The 19,615-nt window shown below is 42.5% G+C and overlaps 1 protein-coding gene across 1 annotated transcript in view; it reads right to left on the bottom strand.

The window, feature by feature from the left end:
* Positions 1–17,610, bottom strand: part of ADORA1 (adenosine A1 receptor) — a 151,762-nt gene extending 134,152 nt beyond the window's left edge. The window contains exons 1-2 of the mRNA XM_063955670.1: positions 17,328–17,610; positions 9,096–9,467 (exon numbers count right to left, since the gene is read on the bottom strand). Of these exons, the coding sequence (XP_063811740.1) occupies positions 9,096–9,430 (335 nt within the window). The 5' untranslated portion in view covers positions 9,431–9,467; positions 17,328–17,610. The remainder of the gene's footprint in view (positions 1–9,095; positions 9,468–17,327) is intronic.
* Between the last annotated feature and the right edge of the window lie 2,005 nt (positions 17,611–19,615).

Genomic DNA, 19,615 nt, shown 5'->3' with positions numbered 1-19,615 from the left:
CACCGCTCTTAAAGATTCCATCTTGAATTTGAAAACCTGCATGTAATGATTCAAGGACTTCAGATTCAAAATGGGTCTCACAGACCTGTCTGGTTTTGGTACTACGAATAGGCTGGACAATAACCTGGGACTGGACCAACTTTGTGATGGCCAGTAGCAGGGTAACACGCATAGTTTCCAAAGCTGGTTAGCTTGATTTGAAAAATTGTTGGTCAGGAGCACCGTTGAACTCCAGCTTGTAACCCTGAGAGATGAGATCTCTTACCCAGACATCCTGGCAGGAACCTTCCCAGATGTGGCTGAAGCAACGTAACCGAGCTCCCACCACGAGATCCTCTCAGTGCACTGGCTCCTTTGTACTAATGTGTCCCCAATATCCCTTATGGATGCAAGAGAAATACAGTGATAATGTGCTGCGCATGTGTCGCCGCCAGCTACCACTATCCCAACATACACCCCCCCTCCCCCCCCCCCTTTGCTCTTTCCTGGTGATCGGTGACCTGGTGAGCTCCTCCGCGACTCCAATCACCTGAACGCTAGCTTCCAGCTCTGTGACCCCGTCATCTGATGTCTGCTTTAAACTGAGATGCAGGTTTACTTCACACATCAGATGACCGGGGTGAAAAAGCAAGAAGCTGGCAATCAGGTTACCGGAGGCACGGAAGAGCTCATCGAGTCACTGATCACCAGACTTTGGTGACTGCATTTTATTTATTTTTTTACTTTTTTTTTCATTGGTTTTATTAGACACACAAGGCTGATCACAGGTGCCAGTTCCCAACTCTGCTCTGCCTGTCAGAGCGCAGAAGGAGCTGGGGAACTGGAGGGAACATGGACAACACCATCTCAAGATGGTATTGTCATCACAGGGATCCCTCCGGTATTTTTTCTCTATTTTTTTTTATGAGTCGGAGTAGATTGCATTTCCCATTCCAAGTATGGAAAATGTGATCTGCTTACTAAGAAAATGCAAATGAAAGGGCTTGGAGTAGTTTTCACATAAAAGTGCTCCAAAAGCCCTTTAATACATTTAGGTGAAACTAAAATAATGATTTTACATTATTTTAGTAAAAAATAATATTGATAAATAGGGCACAGTGAAAGATGAATTAAGTCCTGATTTTGTTCAAATATCTTAGGGGTCTATTTATCACCATCCGCATCCAAGGATGTGGATGGCATGTGATAAAATCGCCCAAACTCGCACTGTGATAACTGATTACATCGCAGGGATGTATCAATTATCACATGCAGGGGCAGAGCTTGCGAGCAAGCTCTGTCCTTGCGATGACACTCCGCAGCATCATCAGGGTATTTTTTGTAAAAAATACTCCGATGTCCTGCTGTGCATGTGCCACCCCCGCCATCACCGCCGTCTAGTTGACCCTCCCCCGTTGCGACTACTCCTCCCCCGTGCCACGGATCCTCCCCCCTGCTGGATAATATACTTACCGAGCGCTGGATCCTGTGTGCTGCGGTGATCCCTGGTGCTTTGCAGCGTCACTTTACTGCACCGGGGGCACAGCGCAGCATATGGGGGCCCGGCAGCGCTCACCAGAGCAGCGGACATCGGCTCCTGGGGCTGGATAGTATGGTGGGTTTTTTCAACTTTTTTTTGTCAATTTTTTTACATTTTCATCAGCTTGTGTGTCCATCGGACACACATAGCTAATCACTGGAGCCGGGTCCCCACTCAGCTTTCTCTGCTAGGGGCAGAGAAAGCTGGGAAAATGCCTGCCTATCGCAGTGCTGCCTGGTGATCTCGCCAGCCTGAGCTGGCGAAATTATCACAGGGCACACTGCAATGTTTTTCACATTATGTTTGAGTAAATCAGCCACATCGCATTTCCCATTATAAGTATGGATTACTAAAAAAAAAGTGAATTAAAGGGTTTGGAGCAGTTTTCATGAAAACTGCTCCAAATGCCCTTTAATAAATTGGAGTGATACTAAAATAATGTGAAAAGGGTGAGAAAACAAAACACCCTTTTTCACAATATTTTAGTAAAAATAATGTTAATAAATGGGCCCCTTAGTGCTTCATATGGTGATTTACAATTCATATATTTACTAAAGACAAATAGCCATATACATACTGACTTTTTCAAACGTACCAAAAAATATCTCACATACTGTACTGTAATTGGCTCCCTCACTCTCCACAGATAGATATATAAATATATACAGTATGTGGCAATACAGTGGTAACACAGAAAGCAGACAGCGACACTCTGGGACTTGTATACACTATACACACCTTGACAAAGTAGCTACGAGCCTCGTAATGTTGGTTGATGGTTTTGTGAAACCTTTGAATACTATTTTTTGCAAACGAGTCCCGGAGTGCCGCTGTCTGCTTACTATATATATATATATATATATATATAAGTAACCAATAGATACGGGGGCGCACAAGTAACGTTAGGTGAGCACTAAAGGTGCACGTGATTATGTGAGTTTAAATATAAATGAGTGAGGAAATATATAAAAAAAGTTTTTTATTAAAATAACACTTATCCAATTAGTGGATGGCAGCAACCTTAAACAATGTGATATGTGCTTGGATGGCACATATACGATATGATATACAACTAGCGGAGAAAAGGGCGCCTATGTGGTGTTTAAATATAAAGTGAACCAAGTGGTAATATCTGGACAGCACTTATCTGATACACACACTGTCTTCGGTCACATGACCAATGTACGTATGTGAAAAGAAATAGAACAGAAATAACATAGCACGTACAGTTTTTTCAAAACATATTTCACCATAAAATGTAGTTGTATCTTAAAAACCCCTAAGGATAAGCAAATCCTCAATAAAAATCCACCAGCAGGGATTATCTAAAGATTTTTCACATATTTTAATACAACATATATGAACAAAAAATAAAAACAAATGGTAAAAGTGCAAGCGTACAAAAATAGAACACGAATTCAAGCTTATCAATCCGTATATATCAACGTATACATCCTGTTTTCCAAACAGATCCAATAGTGGTAAAAGTGCAAACATACAGGAATGTAAAATTAAAGCAGCTTATCTGTCCACATTTATCAGTCCGTATATGCCATCTGATACATCCTATTTTCATATGGATCCGATAATGGTAAAAATGCAAACGTACAGGAATGTTAAATTAAAAAAGAGGACTCTGCTGCCGTTCTTTCTGTCAACGTTTCAATGCTGCATACTTGCATTTTCATCAGGACAACACATATATATATATATATATATATATATGAGTCATGATTTTGAAAAAAGCGTATACTAGTGCAAAATAATTATAAAGTGACTTAGTATAAAAAATTTCTCAGCAAGTAAGGTGACTTGACGATAAAGTGTTGAAAGTGCTAAAGTGAGTCAATACAGGTTGAGTATCCCTTATCCAAAATGCTTGGGACCACAGGTATTTTGGATATCGGATTTTTCCATATTTTGGAATAAATGCATACCATAATGAGATATCATGGTGATGTTACCTAAATCTAAGCACAGAATGCATTTATGTTACATATACACCTTGTACACATAGCCTGCATTTTAGCCAATATTTTTTATAACTTTGTTCATTAAACAAAGTGTGTGTACATTCACACAATTCATTTATGTTTCACATACACCTTATACACACAGCCTGAAGGTCATTTAATACAATATTTTTAATAACTTTGTGTATTAAACAAAGTTTGTGTACATTGAGCCATCAAAAAACAAAGGTTTCACTATCTCACTTTCACTCAAAAAAGTCCGTATTTCGGAATACAGTATTCCGTATTTCGGAATATTTGGATATGGGATACTCAACCTGTATATTGCGAGGAAACTTCGCTTTTTTCCTTTTTGTCTCCGGTCATGTGACCATTATGTTTCCAAGGTATATATGAAAGAGATAATAAAAGCAAACATAGTGTATACTGTCTTAAAACCACATTCCTGTATAAAAGCTGAACATTAAAAAACTGTGTGTAACTGGGATAGCAATCCAAAGATATAATAGTTTTCTTCACTACTATGCAAGCATAACAGACAATGGTAAGTAGCACACTTACAAGAAAGCAAAAATATACAAGCTTATCTGTCCACAGGTAGCATTCCTAGGTACAGCAAAGTCCCAACATGTTTCGTCCTTAGCCTGAACTTCATCAAGATCCCCTTGATGAAGTCCAGGCTAAGGAGAGAAAAAGTCCGTTGCTACGGAGAAACGCGTTAAGGATTCTCCCATACTGCTCTGCAGTTTGAAAAGGCCACTGGTAACCAGCTTTTGAGGACCAGACTCTGCTACACTTGGATACTTTCAATCGGACCTCCTGCAACGCTCTCACATAGGAAGCCGCGCCCTCCCCCGCCGGTATCCACTGAGAACCGACGCTCCCACCCAGCAGCCGCGCTGTCCCATATCCAACTGGACACGGCAGGACAACACATCCCGGTGGTGAGCAAGCTTGTGGCGGTGGGGAGGTGGTAGCATAGCGCGTGCTCCAGGCGGGCTGCAGTAACTCTGGTTCGTTGTTAAGGTCCATACACACGGAGCGATATAGCTGAGAGATTTTGACTATATAGTCAAAATCGCTCAGAAAGTTAGTGCATATCGCTCTGTGTGTACACATCAGTGATAGCAATGCGCGTCCCCGCCAGGTCGCTATAGCTGCTAAAAATAGACTGTGCAGGCAAGTCAATTTTGGCTAGGTCGCTGGAAAAGAAAAAGCATCCCCTTGCTTAAATGAGTTAGCCAAAATCGCTCATAGTCAAAATCGCTGGTAAAGTTAGTCAAAATCGCTGGAAAAGTTAGTCAAAATCTCCTACAGCCAGTTCAAGGGAAATCTCTCGATCAAAATCTCTCATAGTCAAAATCTCTCCGTGTGTATGCACCTTAACATTGTATTCCTCATAAAAAAAGCACAAAGTACTTTTCTACCTTTCGGCTTACCAATACTGTGGGCTGTTTCAAACCTTGGAGGAACTTTGACTCGTTTGAATCAGATGCCAACCTACCTGTACTTATATGAAGTGATTTAACCATTTAAAAGCATTGCGGTTATGGAGATATGATATATGCTTTTATTGATTGCAAATATTAAAATTGTTCTTTTCTACTAAAAAGACCTTTATGCGCTCCCTTCGTTTTTGCATTTGAAACAGTTTTGTATTTACCCTGCTAGTCAGACTCCTTACTGCCCCCCCCCCCCATCCCTATTACCAAACCACCGCTCAGTACACCTCCCCCCATCCGTCACTGCTCTGCTCTCACCTAACCGCCCTGTATGCAAATTGAGTGTTGAGACAATGACTCATCTATATTTTCCCTGGGGTGCCACAAGTGCATTAAACGGTCCTGCAATCAGTCCAGTAAACAGGTATAAACCATACACTTAGTATGTGATTTTCTGTAGTGAGACAGTGAAATACAAACAGTTGTTTAGAAAGTACATTAATCCGGCAGGATGGGAAATATGCCTGAGGAGGAGGAGTGTCTGTGTGCTAGTGTCGGGGGACCAAAAAGAAAGAGACCGCAGAAGAAAAAGCCAGAGGTGATAGCAGCATAGGGAGAGCTGCTTGGACCATTAGCTGCTTATTCAGGGACTGTGGAATAAAATAATAATTCACATTACATGCATCTGTTCTAAGGCAAATCTGTCACAGAAGCGAACCCAAATCTCTGCCTGTCTCTCCGGGTTTCTCTCTATCGCTGATCACTCTGAGATTATAACACTATTGCTTTATTAAATTGGACCTCTACAAACAGAATTACAAAATTTGTTTTTAATGTAAGTGCCATATAGACATATTGTTGTCTCTGCTGACGTGTGTGACTCTGACGGAGCAGCTGCAGCCACAGAATCCTCAGAGCTGAGCATAGCTTCTGCGCACGCGTGAAACATCGATGGTAAGAACCATTAATGGTACAGAACAGCATATAATACTATATGTGTATATATATATATATATATATATATATATACACACACACACACACACACACACACTATATATTGTGCAAAATCATACAATGAAAATTCCAGTTCAGGTATTGTATGTTTTTTTTGTGGTGTACAACATGGGAAGTTGTGATAGTTATGATCTATAAAGATATCACAAACAGTGCACATAAGCCGGCACCTCTGGGGTGTAGTATGGTATGCCGGCGGCCGGGCTCCCGGCGACCAGCATACCGGCGCCGGGATCCCGACCGCCGGCATACAGACAGTGTGGCGAGCGCAAAGGAGCCCCTTGCGGGCTCGCTACGCGCGCCATGCTATTTATTCTCCCTCAAGGGGGGTCGTGGACACCCACGAGGGAGAATATCTGTCGGTATGCTGGGTGTCGGGATCCTGGCGGCGGTATACTGTGCGGCGGGATCCCGACATTTGGCATACTGAAGACCACCCCACCTCTGATGTTCTCTCCAATCCCCCAGCACTTCTTGGACTGATGATGTCACAGCGTCTCCATCATAAGCCACGCCCAAACAAGATATATAGTCAATTAAAGATTACGTACGATTGTGGAACTGCTCCAACCTTTGAGAATAGCCGGTAGGATGTTTGGTTTTATAAGGAGATTGTAGGAAGGTTGTATTCCCTCTTTATAGTCTTAAGGAGAGTAGAGAAGGGATTAGCAGTGTAACGACAGACATTTTTAATAATAAGAGGATTTCTAAACCAAGAAGACTAACTTTGAAATTAGAGGGAGGAACACTAACGCAAAGGAAGAGAGCATTTAATGGCAAGGGGGCTACAAAATATTCTGTAAGGAGTGTGGTGGGACTCATAACAACCTGGAGCACAACCCACTTAAAACCGTTGAGATGGTAGTAGACTTTAGGAAGGAACCAGCTGAAACACCCCCACTAATCATAGCTGACAGTGCGGTGCCGCTAGTGGACTCCTTCAAGTTCCTGGGGACTACGATCTCTAGAGACCTCAAGTGGGGACCAAATGCAAATGCCATCATCGGTAGGGCGCAGCAGAGGCTATTCTTCTTAAGGCAACTTAAGAAGTTTAATGTCCCACAGAATCTCCTGCTCCTCTTCTACTCCGCAATTGTAGAATCTGTCCTGTGCTCCACGATTATCGTCTGGTATAGCTCCGCTAGCGAGAGAGACAAACGCAGGCTCCAAAGAGTGGTAAGGTCCGCTGAGAAGATCATCGGAGTTGACCTCCCGCCTGTCCATGACCTGTACAGGTCCAGAGCCAAAAAACGGGCGACTAGGATAGCCAATGATCTGCCGCACCCAGGCTATGGCGAGCTCATCCTGCTGCCATCCGGGTATATATATAGGGCCATTCCCACCAGAACCAATAGTAGCCTCAAAAGCTTCTTTCCACAAGCAGTCCACCTGCTGAACTCCTGACAAACCGCTGGACGGACTGACTGTCCAGTCACTCTACTCCGATCTTCTGATTGGAACGAACACCGTGTACTTTTACTTAATCTGTATACTGCATTTATTTCCCCCCTCTTGTCTACTTGTTCCCCCCTGGCTGCTGCACTGTAAACCGAAAACAAATTCCTAGTATACGCAAGTGTACCTGGCCAATAAAGCTGATTCTGATTCTGATAAGGTATTAGAATTGAAGAAAACATGGGGCAAACATATGGCTACTAACCTGTTATATAGATATTTTTTTATGTACTATAAGTCAGAAAATAGTTAGGAAAGGTAACAGATGTACTGTATAGGTTTCTTCATTCTCCCAGTGTCTAGACTGTGGCAATTTGCTCATGAGACATTACCTGCACTTTAAATTCTCCCGTAGCCTGATCATGGTAAAATCCAGCAGTCAGGGTTAAAGTTTGCGAGGGTGCCAATCTCATGACATGCATATGATCTTTTAGTAAATACAAAGCTAAGAAGTCAAGGGTATTCAAATAGCTGCGCTAATTGATTCGCCCGGGGGCAATTCAGTTCCATACTTGCCTACACTCCCGGAAGCTGCGGGAGGCTACCGATTTTTAGGGTAGCCTCCCCGCATCACCACCGGAAGAGCAGGCAGATCTCCCACATCCTGCCCGCACGCTAGTGATGGAGAGATACTCTCCAGTATTCGCGGGCTTGTGGGATGGGCTAAAATAATGCAAATCGCGCTTGACCCTGTTATTTAACAATACCTATTAGCACAGTTCATTTAATTAGCATTTAACCACAGAAATCAACCAGACACTCAGGGCTGCTGCAGAGTTGGCAGCAATGGCACCTCAAAATGCAGGCACTATTTACATACACTAATAAAGACTTAATTGTGTGTATATGCAAAGCTGCAACTATTGCAAGATATATGCCGATCGACAAAGTAGCATTTGTCTGGCTTGCGATAAGCATACGTCACATACAAATGTATGCCCATGTACTGTATATAGCCGCTAGTTGGCAAAACAGGCATTCACTAGTAAGTATCAATAACATTCAAACACCTCTCTGACAGAAACAACTCTCAGTCCCGTGAAATGAAACGACTATCGTATACAGAAGCATAATCTACAATCGATAATTGAGAAAGCACCAATAAGTATCAGCGGTGCATTTCCAAGTAGCCAATCATATGCAGTTCACTAGTGTTGGCATCATGTATTTGCAACTGCCCATAACCAAAAATGACAGCATTTTACAAGCATTTACAGTATACGCCTGTGTAATGGTCAGCATATGTTCGCAATCAGACTAACACCACTGTATGGCCACTGTTAGGAAGCATCTTCCCACTCTCGTCCCACCACTGCAGGGGCAGGCTGGTATAAGTGCCAGAATCAGACAAATCTTAGGTGCATATACTGTATGTGTGTGAGCCCACTGTGCTAGGCTCATGTAAAGCAATCTCACACAAGACTGGCACAGTACTCCCTCTGCATGCCCACTTGCCTGCACTTCACAGGTAATACTTACTTGCTGATAGGTTACTGTACTTCAGTGAATGTTTTGTAGCTAAATAAAAGTGATAGCAAATTAGACAGATGGATTGGAAATATGAACATGTTCATAAAATACTGTAGAAATATTACTTTTTTTTTTTTTAAATGTCAGATGGCTGCTGCAGAAAAAAAAAGAGTTTATACTCATCGTGTACAGTATAATGTTGTAAATCCAAGCACTAACCTTGTTGGGATCTTGACTCGGAGGTACCTGTCCACAGCAATGGCTAGTAAAGCAAGGATGGAGCTCTGTGTCAGAATTAGCATGATACAGGCCACCATAAGGCAGCTGTAAAACTCAGTCTCCAGTCCAATACTAATTATAATGGCCAAAGGAATGACCAGTGCTCCTACTGCGATATCAGCCACAGCAAGTGAGACGATGAAAAAGAACGTGGTGTCTCGAAGTGCTTGGTTCACAATCACAGCCCAAATCACCAGTATATTACCAAGCACCGAAATCAAGGCTATCAGCACTTCGATGACAATGTAGACAGCTAGCGAGACTGAGGTTCCCATGCTGCTTCAGTACAGAGAGGGAGCATTAATCCTGAACCTGGAAATGAGAAAATCATGGAACTGTCATTGCCATGGAACTTTGCAGTGTTGAAAAAGAGCTGTCGTTTGAGAACTATAGAATTGTTCATTGTAATAGCACTAATGTCCCTCTTTTCCCAGATGTCCTGATTTTCCTTGTAATAACTGTGTGACCATAGGCGTGCGCAGGACATTTTATTAGGGGGTGCACGATTAGAAGGGCGTGTTTAGCACCACTTATTGGGCATGTCTAACACCACCTAATGGGCGTGTCTAGCACCACCTATCAGGCGTGTCTACCACCACATATTGGCACTCAATGCAAACTGAATAATATAGAGGATTGATGCACAGATACGTATATATATATAGATATATATATAGATAGATAGATATATAGATAGATATATAGATAGATAGATATAAAATCTGTTTAATATATGTTAAATTTGTATATTTTATTACCATACATTATAGCCTAATATCTCAAAATATATATTGATATTGAATTTGAACTTGTCCTCCTCCAAGAGGAACGCTGTATTCTGTGGCGTTGGCACATGATGAGGAGAGAGAGAGTGTGGGTGGGAGCATGAGCGGCCATGCACGCGGCATGACATCATCACGACACATCCCACAGGTTAGAGGAACTGGGAGTAGGATTACGTCAGTGATGCTACACCATACAATGAATGACAGCCAGACTAAGCGGAGGGGGTGGCGGGCGCAATGGGCAGGAGGACAGAAATGAGCACACTCGGCGATCGCCAATACTGCAGCAGGTGTGTGTGAGGGGGTGACAGACATTAGGGGGTGCCTGTGCGCACCAGGCACCCCCCCTGCGCACGCCTATGTGTGTGACCATGAACATTCACTTTCCTGAAATGTATACATTACTCCTACTATTCCTAGATTAACAAATGATAACATAACATAGTGATAATAGCTTGCTATACTTGTTTTATAGTGTCTGTCTTTTGTTCTTGTTGTTGTTTTACGTGGCTTTTTAGGGCTAAATATTGCTTAGTTCAGTTTTGTGTCCCAATAATCTGTTTAAAGTTATTGGTCCCCTATTGGTGAATAAATATTCTGCACATGGTGATGTGGTCAAAATTGTAACAAATGCTGGATGCATCTAAAGGGCCCAATACATTTGGCGACTTGCCACCGAGCTGCCCGACGGCCGATACGGCAGACGGGAGACCCGGCGGCGGGGGAGAGGTGATGGGAGGAGTGAAGTTTCTTCACTCCCCCCGTCACCTGGCTCCATAGCAGTGCAAGCTAATATGGACGAGATTGTCCATATTGGCCTGCATGCATAAGCCGCGCATCGTTCATCGTTGGTGCCTACACACTGAACGATATGAACGAGTTCTCGTTCATTAATGAATGAGAACGTTCATATTGCTCAGTTACATCTTCAAGTGTGTAGGGCCTATTAATCATGATTCATATCTGATAGTAACTGCATTATGGGCCTTATGCAGGTTTGCTAGCAAACCAAAAAAGTTAGCAGTTGGGCAAAACCATGTTGCACTGCAGATGGGGCAAATATAACATGTGCAGAGAGAGTTAGAGAACAAATGACAATCAACCATTTGCTACCAAACACTGGAAAACGAACAAAACCTGTCGTTCATACAAATTGGTTAAACACAAATTTAACCAACTTGGATGACCAACTGTTTTTGTCTCTGTTTTGCAGTGTTTGGGAGCAAATGATGGATTGTCATTTGCTCTCATCCATTACCAGATTTTCATTCCAACCAACCAGATCTGGCAGATTATCTGCCAAATTATTGTATAGTGTGTACGCAGCTTTAGATTTGGGTGTGGTGTGTTCAAACTGAAATCTGAATTGCAGTGTAGAAATGAAGCAGCCAGTATTTACCCTGCACAGAAACAAAATAACCCAACATAGCCAACTGCTCACACATATGAATAGCAAAGTATGGTGTGCGTATGTGCCACAGAGTGTGTCCAAAGTCGCAGGCAGGTACATGCGACATCTTTTGTGAATGGAGACTAATGTGACATAGGGGTTTCTGGCCAGTAACTGGGCAGCGAGTATCAATATGTACGGAGCGGCTATTTCTGATGGCAGTGCTGCAGGCGGGTATAAATATCTCTGTGTCATTCCTGGTAAGGGTAGATGAATCTCTTGCACCTAGAATGGCTCAAGTTCTGATACTATGATGATGGTTGGGTGTGCAGACGAGAGAACAGTGGGCAGGATGGGCTGCACTTTCACACACACACAGATCTGTGATTTATACCCCTTTCAGACATACATGAAAATCACGGGTTCTTGCACATGAACGCGCATCAACCCGGGATTTTTGTATCTCTGAAATGCACCAACCCGGGAACAGGGGGCTGCACTCCGTGATGCAGGGAGGGGTGTGCTCTGTGCTGGCAGGAGGGGGCTGCGCTCTGTGCTGGCAGGAGGGGGATGTGCTCCGTACTGGCAGGAGGGGTGTGTGCTGTGTGCTGGCAGGAGGGGGCTGTGCTCCGTGCTGGCAGGAGGGGTGTGTGCTGTGTGCTAGCAGGAGGGGGCTGCGCTCTGTGCTGGCAGGAGGGGGGGGGGGTGCTGTGTGCTAGCAGGAGGGGGCTGCGCTCTGTGCTGGCAGGAGGGGGATGTGCTCCATACAGCTGGGAGGGGGCTGTGCTCTGTGCTGGCAGGAGGGGACTGTGCTCCATGCTACCTGGAGAAGGAGCTGGTTTTAGGGTGTGTCTGTGATTGCTTGAGTGACATGTGTGTGTATGAGTGTGACATGTACGTACGAGTGTGACATGTGTGTATATGACATGTATGTGTGTGTGTATGACAGCAGCCTGACAGGCCTGGCTTGTAGAATGCCAGGATAAACCAGGCTTATGTCTGAATTTCCCAGGTCTCAGGTGTAGTGTGAAAGTGGGTCTCGAGCAAAAACCCAGGATTATTCAGAGGAGAAAAACCCGGGTCTGAGCAGGGAAATTCTCAGGTCGTATGTCTGAAAGTGGTATTAGTTAGGCCGATTGTGCAGTAGCATATAAAAGGGAGTACAAAGGTGCAGCTGTAGGTAAAAATGGATGCAGAAGTGTGTGACTCAGTATCAGGCCCATAAAGTGTAAACTGTAAATATACAAAACAGGGCATGTTCCTTGGGAATTAGGGATAGATGGCAATAACAATTATACAGTCTTCTGATGTTGTCATAAAAGCTGGGGACCTTAATAAATGTGTAAAGGATCACACATGTGTGGATTACCAGCTGGACTGCCTGTGGCTTAAGGTGTGTACACACGGTGAGATAAATCTGTAAGATTTTGACTATATAGTCAAAATCTTAAGGAACGTTAGTGCACATCTCAAGGCAGCTTGCGATACTGATTTGTTCCCAATGTGTGTTCCCTTGCGGTCAGTATAACAAGGCTAGATAGACTGTACAGGCAAGTCAATCTTGACTATCTAGTGTACTACTGTATCTAGTACCTGTATCTGTATCTAGTACAAAGTATAGTCAAAATTGGCACATAGTCAAAATCGTACATAGACAAAATCCAAAGTACAGATAGTCCAAATCTGTTCTAGCCGGGGTCCGGGGGAGTTCAAGGGAAATCGCATTGTCAAAATCGGGGCATAGCAAGGATCTCACCATGTGTACACACCTTTAATATCCATACACACGGAGCGAAATAGCTGAGCGATTTTGACTATATAGTCAAAATCGCTCAGAATGTTAGTGCATATCACTCTGGGTGTACACAGCCAGCAACAGCGATGCGTGTCCCCGCCAGGCAGGTGTGTATCTACCTATTGGCCAGGATGGCACTCGCCAGGGGCGCCAGGCAAGGAGGGGGCGCCGCCTGGCTGTGCCACCCGCGGCCAAAGGGGAGAAAAGCAGTACTGTCCGACTGTACCTGGTGAGAGTCTGTTACTGCTGGAGCGGCGCTGGTGTCCGGCAGCACCGCACTTGTAATCAGACTCAATATAAAATACAGCTCCCAGCAGCCTTTGTTGCTGGGAGCTCCCGGCAGCAAGGGCTGCTGGGAACTGTAGTTTATGGTGAGTCTGATTACAAGTGCGGTGCTGCCGGACACTAGTCTGATCACTAGTGCAGTGCGGTGCTGACGGACACCGGCGCCGCGCCGGCAGTAACAGACTCTCGCCAGGTACACAGCAATTGTTATACAGCACAGTGCTATAGATCTATTTGTTGTTGAAGATAATAAAAAAGTGGCAGTGTTTGGGAGAAGGGACTGTAGTACCTGAAAAACTACACGATTTTCATGCATGTTAGATGTAAGTTAGTAGTAAGTAAGAGAAAACTTTAACTTGTTGAGTGTAATAAAGAAAATACAAATCTTATCTTATTTCAAGGCCAGGGTAAAGAAAATGTATATCAGTAAATTGTATAATTGATCATTTTATCTTGGATGTGATGGCACCCAGATGTTTTTTCTAACAGGAAGCACTTCTACCATCCAACTAATGGTGTTTGGTTAATGGCTTGGTCCATTTGAGGCTCATCTCACTGCAGCTCATTAGCATTTCATTCAGGATGCAGTCAAGATGCCGGCGTTTGGCATCCCGGCAGTCGGAAAGCTGATGCCAGCATCCCGAAACTGCTCGGAATGCTGATGCTGGCATCCCAACATAGATAGCGATGCAGAATGCCAAAATCCGGATTGTGTTGGTGCCAAAGTCTCCACTGGCAAGCCACGTGGGAGGGTTAAGGTTAGGCTGCAGGGAGGGAGATTAGGAAGGGTGGGTTAGGGTTAGGCACCACTGAAGAGGCTTTTATGGGGGGGGGGAGCGGGTTAAGGTCAGGCTGTGGGAAAGGTGGGTTAGGGGGGAGGGATGGTGTTACGTGAATACGAGACACTACTGTGCGGTGTAATGTGAATGAGGGACGCTACTGTATGGCATAATTTGATTGGAAGTACTATTGTGTCCACACCCTTCCCCCACAAGACCATGCCCCATTTCCAATACTCACACCTTATTCCAAATGTGTGTAAGGGGGGGCGCCAGCCCCTTACTTTGCCAGGGGCGCTCGGACCCCTAGATACACCCCTGCCGCCAGGGCGCTATCGCTGCTAAAAATAGACTGTGCAGGCAAGTCAATTTTGGCTAGGTCACTGTAAAAGAAAAAGCATCCCCTTGCTTAAATGAGTTAGCCAAAATCGCCCACAGCCAAAATCGCTTGCAAACTTCGTCAAAATTGCTGGTAAAGTTAGTCAAAATCTCCTACTGCCAGTTCAAGGGAAAACGCTCAGTCAAAATCTCTCATAGACAAAATCTCTCCGTGTGTATGCACCTTAGTCTCTGTGTAATGCTAATTATGAAAAACAAAAAACATCAGAGTTTGAATCTGTTCTTTTGCCTGGTATCTCTGTGTTACAGAGCTAGACTGATGGTTTGTAAATATCACTAATAGTTATAGCCCCTTCTTGATAAAGGAAAAACAGTTTTCAATAAACAAGTAGTGTAAAATTAGCTATGCCCGAATTTTGTATACAGGAATAACTGTAAATGGATATCTATTTGCAGTCTATAGCAAAATGCTACACATTACTCAAAGAAGGAATGGACTCCATAACAATCCAATAAATGTAATTAAAATAATTGCTATTTTCTAATTAAATAAACTGCAACGTTCAATTACAGTGAGTCCTTTTCAGATAAGAGAGAAGAACGTAAAGAAAAGTTCAAAGAAGCAAATAGTTTCTAGATGAGGTAAGGGTGAGATAAATTATTAACAAGGTGCAATGAAAAAATAAAGTACTCTACTTATAAAGCCCAATATTGAGGTAAGGAAGGGGAATTATCACTGATCAAATTCTATAGAATATGGGGCGGATGAGGATTTAAAAGGGATATAAAAGGGAAATGCAAACAACACTGCCTTATTTCACTGCTTATTGCAAGGAATATGAAGGGTGTCAATCAAACATCCCACATTGACTACAAAGGCTGCATGTGACGTAGTTCTATATATCCAACTGAACCTAAGCAACCACTAATACAGAAATGGATTCTGTACTAATACACAATGTGGCTGTAAATTATTTACAAACATACATACATATAATTCTATATTCAATAACACCAATATATTGCACAGTTTTATTGGTGCGTAAAACACTGGTGTTAATGCATAATCTTTAATGTAAAATGTATGAGTTCCAGTCACTAGACCGATTACTGCTGAGCATCTAGTCACATTAGCACATTTACATAAATATAAGAACATGTTGTTTAAGTTCAGCACTTGCTAAAAATGGTGATTGCTACAGCATAGAACATTTGATATTCTGACAGCTCTGATGACTTCAATTTGAGTAATCCAGAATATAACTCTGCTTCAAGAGTAATTGCTTGCAGGGAATTATATCTGTCATGGAGTATTCTTATTTTATACCCAATTTCATTGTATTCAAAAGTGACTAACAATACATATATATTGTGTGCATTTAATCTGGTACAACTGAGATAATCAATATTAAACTCTTATTACAGTCAATTTAAGCCAGATACATCCCTGTTTAAAAGATATGAAACAATAACCTGCCTTTGATATGCTAGGAACAATTGATGCATGCCAGGCACGTCAGATGTATCAGTATTATTTTTAGACTTTGTCAGTCTTCAGTGCAATGAATAATTAAACACAAATAAGCAAGCAGGATATTACAACAATATATTTTTAAAGTAAGAGTGCCCATTGGATGTCACTGGAGGCGATAGATTGCATTAAACATGAAATAAATGTAATATTAACGTGTATGTTGCTGGGGAGCAGTCTCTATTATTTGCTGCGGACATATGTATAAAATCGGTTCTGGGGCATTCCAGGGCACAGCCACATACACTACACTGCAGCTAATTGAATTGTCAGGCGGCCCCTGCATGTACAGTTTCTATACAGGCTGCGATGACGTCACGGGGGCCGTCTAATCTATACGAGCTGCAGAAAGGAGTGACGGGTTATCGCATGTCCTCAGCCGTTGTCACCTGGCTCGGTGCTGTCACTGACTACATTATCTCCTATTTCCCTGTGTACAGCAGCAGGGGACATGGTGCCTCCGAGTCCTGCACACTGTGCAACTCACCCATGTGTGCCCACATACAGTACCTGAGTGCATGCAAGTCTCCTTGCTCTCATGTAGTATCATACACTACCTACTAGATGTGTCCTCACTTTACTATCCATCTGGCAGGATATATTTTGGTTAGAAGTAGAACACAGCTTTTGTTCTACAGAACTCTATTGTGTAGATTGTGACATGCTACAGTATACACATGACCTGATAAGGTATCACAAAAAGCCACGTCTACGGTGTATCAGGAGAAAAAGGATATTTAAATGATGGCACATCTGTGTTTTTTAAGGACAATACAGTACAGTAGGTGAATCGGAGGAAGATTGGGAAAATCACGTAGGATGCTAGACGTACAATATATTGCGAATGCGATTTATCAACGCAACTTCACGTTCACTGGTTACACTGTATGTGTGCAGGCAGCACAACTTCTCAGCACAAAGTGTAGCAGTAGCGTGGTACAATGTGACAAGTAACCAGGACTGCCTGCAGCAGAGAATGTGTCTGAGCACTACGACAGCCCTTATGGCTATGACGACCTGTGTCTCCTCTTCTTCATGACATAATCTAGAGTTTACATGAAATACTGGCATGTTCATATATGGGACACAGCTGCTCTGGAGAAGGAGAGTAGAGCACTTGTCATCCCAAGGTGTGCAATTTGCGTGCTAGTGCATCTATATGCAACGTGTTGTGCAATCAGTTCATACAAGTAATCGAGAACTTCATTATACATATACATTTATTACATAAATGAAATGCAATAGCAAAGCGTTCAGTGGATACTTACCATGTCTCTGTAGTAATCCACTTCTGCATCTTCAATATCTGGCATATACTGCATTATCTCCTGTGCAGAGCATCACCCCTATTGCCCTTGAAGAGGTCCTGCAGTACGTCCCTGCGCTACAGTCCCAGAACACTGCAGTGTAGGGTGTCATCCAAAATGCAGACATTCCTCTCTCTCTCTCTCCTGGATGCACCTCTGCTTACTCTGCTTTTGCTGCTTTTACCCGTCCAGTTCCCAACAGTGTTGCAATCAATCAGTAATCACATGATTCTCGGTGCTAGTCTCTAGAGATTTGCTTAAAGGGATAGTGCCCAGCTAGATCGGGGGCTTTAACCTGCATAAACAAAGGAGGAGTGGGTATGGGTACACTAACTATTCATATCCCTATCATGCTTTCATCCTATTCAGTATTAACCCTTTCCATGCTGTGTACTGTATCTCAGTCAGTCAAAATCATTGTTCTCATTCTAGCTGTATACAGTACAATGCACTATTAGCAGAGTGCTTGACACTTGTACCGAAATAGAACTCCATGGGAGAAACAGTGATAGTGACCAATGGCCATAAATCTATTTTACTGCATTCTGTTTATGAAAATTGCATACTGCAGCAATATGATCATCTAAATATAGTGCCTAAGAATTAATTTGGTCTAAGCAGTATAAACCAAAGGACTGATGAGGCTATTATACACCCAATCCATTATATTGTACACATCCCTATCATCATGCAGAAAGGTTTGTTAATCTGTTATTCTATTGTTTATCTTGTATTTGTTTTGGATTTATTTACACCTGTATATTACTTATGTGACTTAGACTAGCTGGAATAGGATTGTTTATTGCATTTCTGCCATCTGACACCAGAGGGGTTAAATGTTAATGCATTAGATATACAGTACATTAAGGTGAAAAGGAAGGTGGGTGTGAGGTTCTAAAAATTGGAGATGAAATTAGTCAAAGACACTTCATTGAGAGATAAAAGCTGAAGGCTCAGAGGGGGGCATCAGGCAGAGAAGACATTCTAATCAATTCCTGCTGTCCTGAAATATAAGAAGGCGCTTGGAATGATAATACTGCCTGTGAGAAGGGAATAGCTGCAAGTTTTCGAAAGAATGTATTAATATTTTTTGACAATATAACATTTCCAATGTGTGAAAAATGTAATGACCAATGGCTTAGGGCTTGTCCCCAGGGGTACATGAGACGGATTCAGTTTATACCAGTCGTTTCCAAACTGTCTTGAATCACGCCGCCCTGGAGTATCAGCATATTTTTCACAGCCCCCTTAGGCCCAACGTTTCTTATTACGAAATTCAGAAAAAAATAAAATAAAATGAAATAAATTGTGCTTATCTGTCATCCTAGGTTGTTATGTGGGGGTGGACAGAATTATGCTTCTGTTTGTTCACATATTTTATGATATGTAGGTGTAACACTGGTTTTGCCTATCACATTGACCATAAATAATTGGATTTTATCCCGGACCACTAACCCATGGCATTTCTGCATGTGCCCTGAGGCACACCCAGTTTGGGAACCACTGTTCAATACTATACAGTTGAATGAAACTTAATAAATAACAGGTATACATAGTGTAGTATATTTTCCAGAACACCAGTTGGGATATATTTTATATATTAGCTAGCGTGATTGATATATACTGATACATTAACGGGTATGTGAGATAAGATTACTTACTTTAAGGGGTATGCACACATGGTACAAAAAAGCAGGAACAAATGATTTACTGGCTGATGCAACTGATTTGCGTTGCTATTAGCTGTGTGTATACAATCCATAGGTATAACAGTGGGTCACAGTTAACGTTTAACATCTACTGTAAACTACACTTCATTGAAAAGTTTACTGTGCTGTCACCTGGCGGAAGCCTTTCATTGGTAAATATATCACTTAACTGTCAGGTCACCTTGTTTTCATGTGCTACGTTGAGAATAATTTATTTTTAAGTACAGGTTGTTCCCAATGGAAATTATTCCTTGTGCTTTGACCAGAAAACCAAAAAAACAACAACCCTGAAACGGTGCTGTCACTAGACTATTTGTCACTGAAGCTTTAAATATGTGTATATGCAGTGACAGACTAAACAATTATTGGCCGTTGGCACTGCTCAAGCCAGCTATTCTTTTTATGCTTGATTACTGATTAAATTATTTAATATTCACACTGGACCACTTTTCAGTTTACATTTTCATTAGCGCAGACAACAGGGATGACACAACGTCTAACTCGGAGTCCTGTACAAAAACAGTACAATCAGAGCATGTA

The sequence above is a fragment of the Pseudophryne corroboree genome, chromosome 2 (genome assembly GCF_028390025.1).
Source record: "Pseudophryne corroboree isolate aPseCor3 chromosome 2, aPseCor3.hap2, whole genome shotgun sequence".
Taxonomy (NCBI): Eukaryota; Metazoa; Chordata; class Amphibia; order Anura; family Myobatrachidae; genus Pseudophryne; species Pseudophryne corroboree.
Note: the sequence above shows the minus strand (reverse complement) of the source record. Positions and strands in the feature narration are given on the sequence as shown.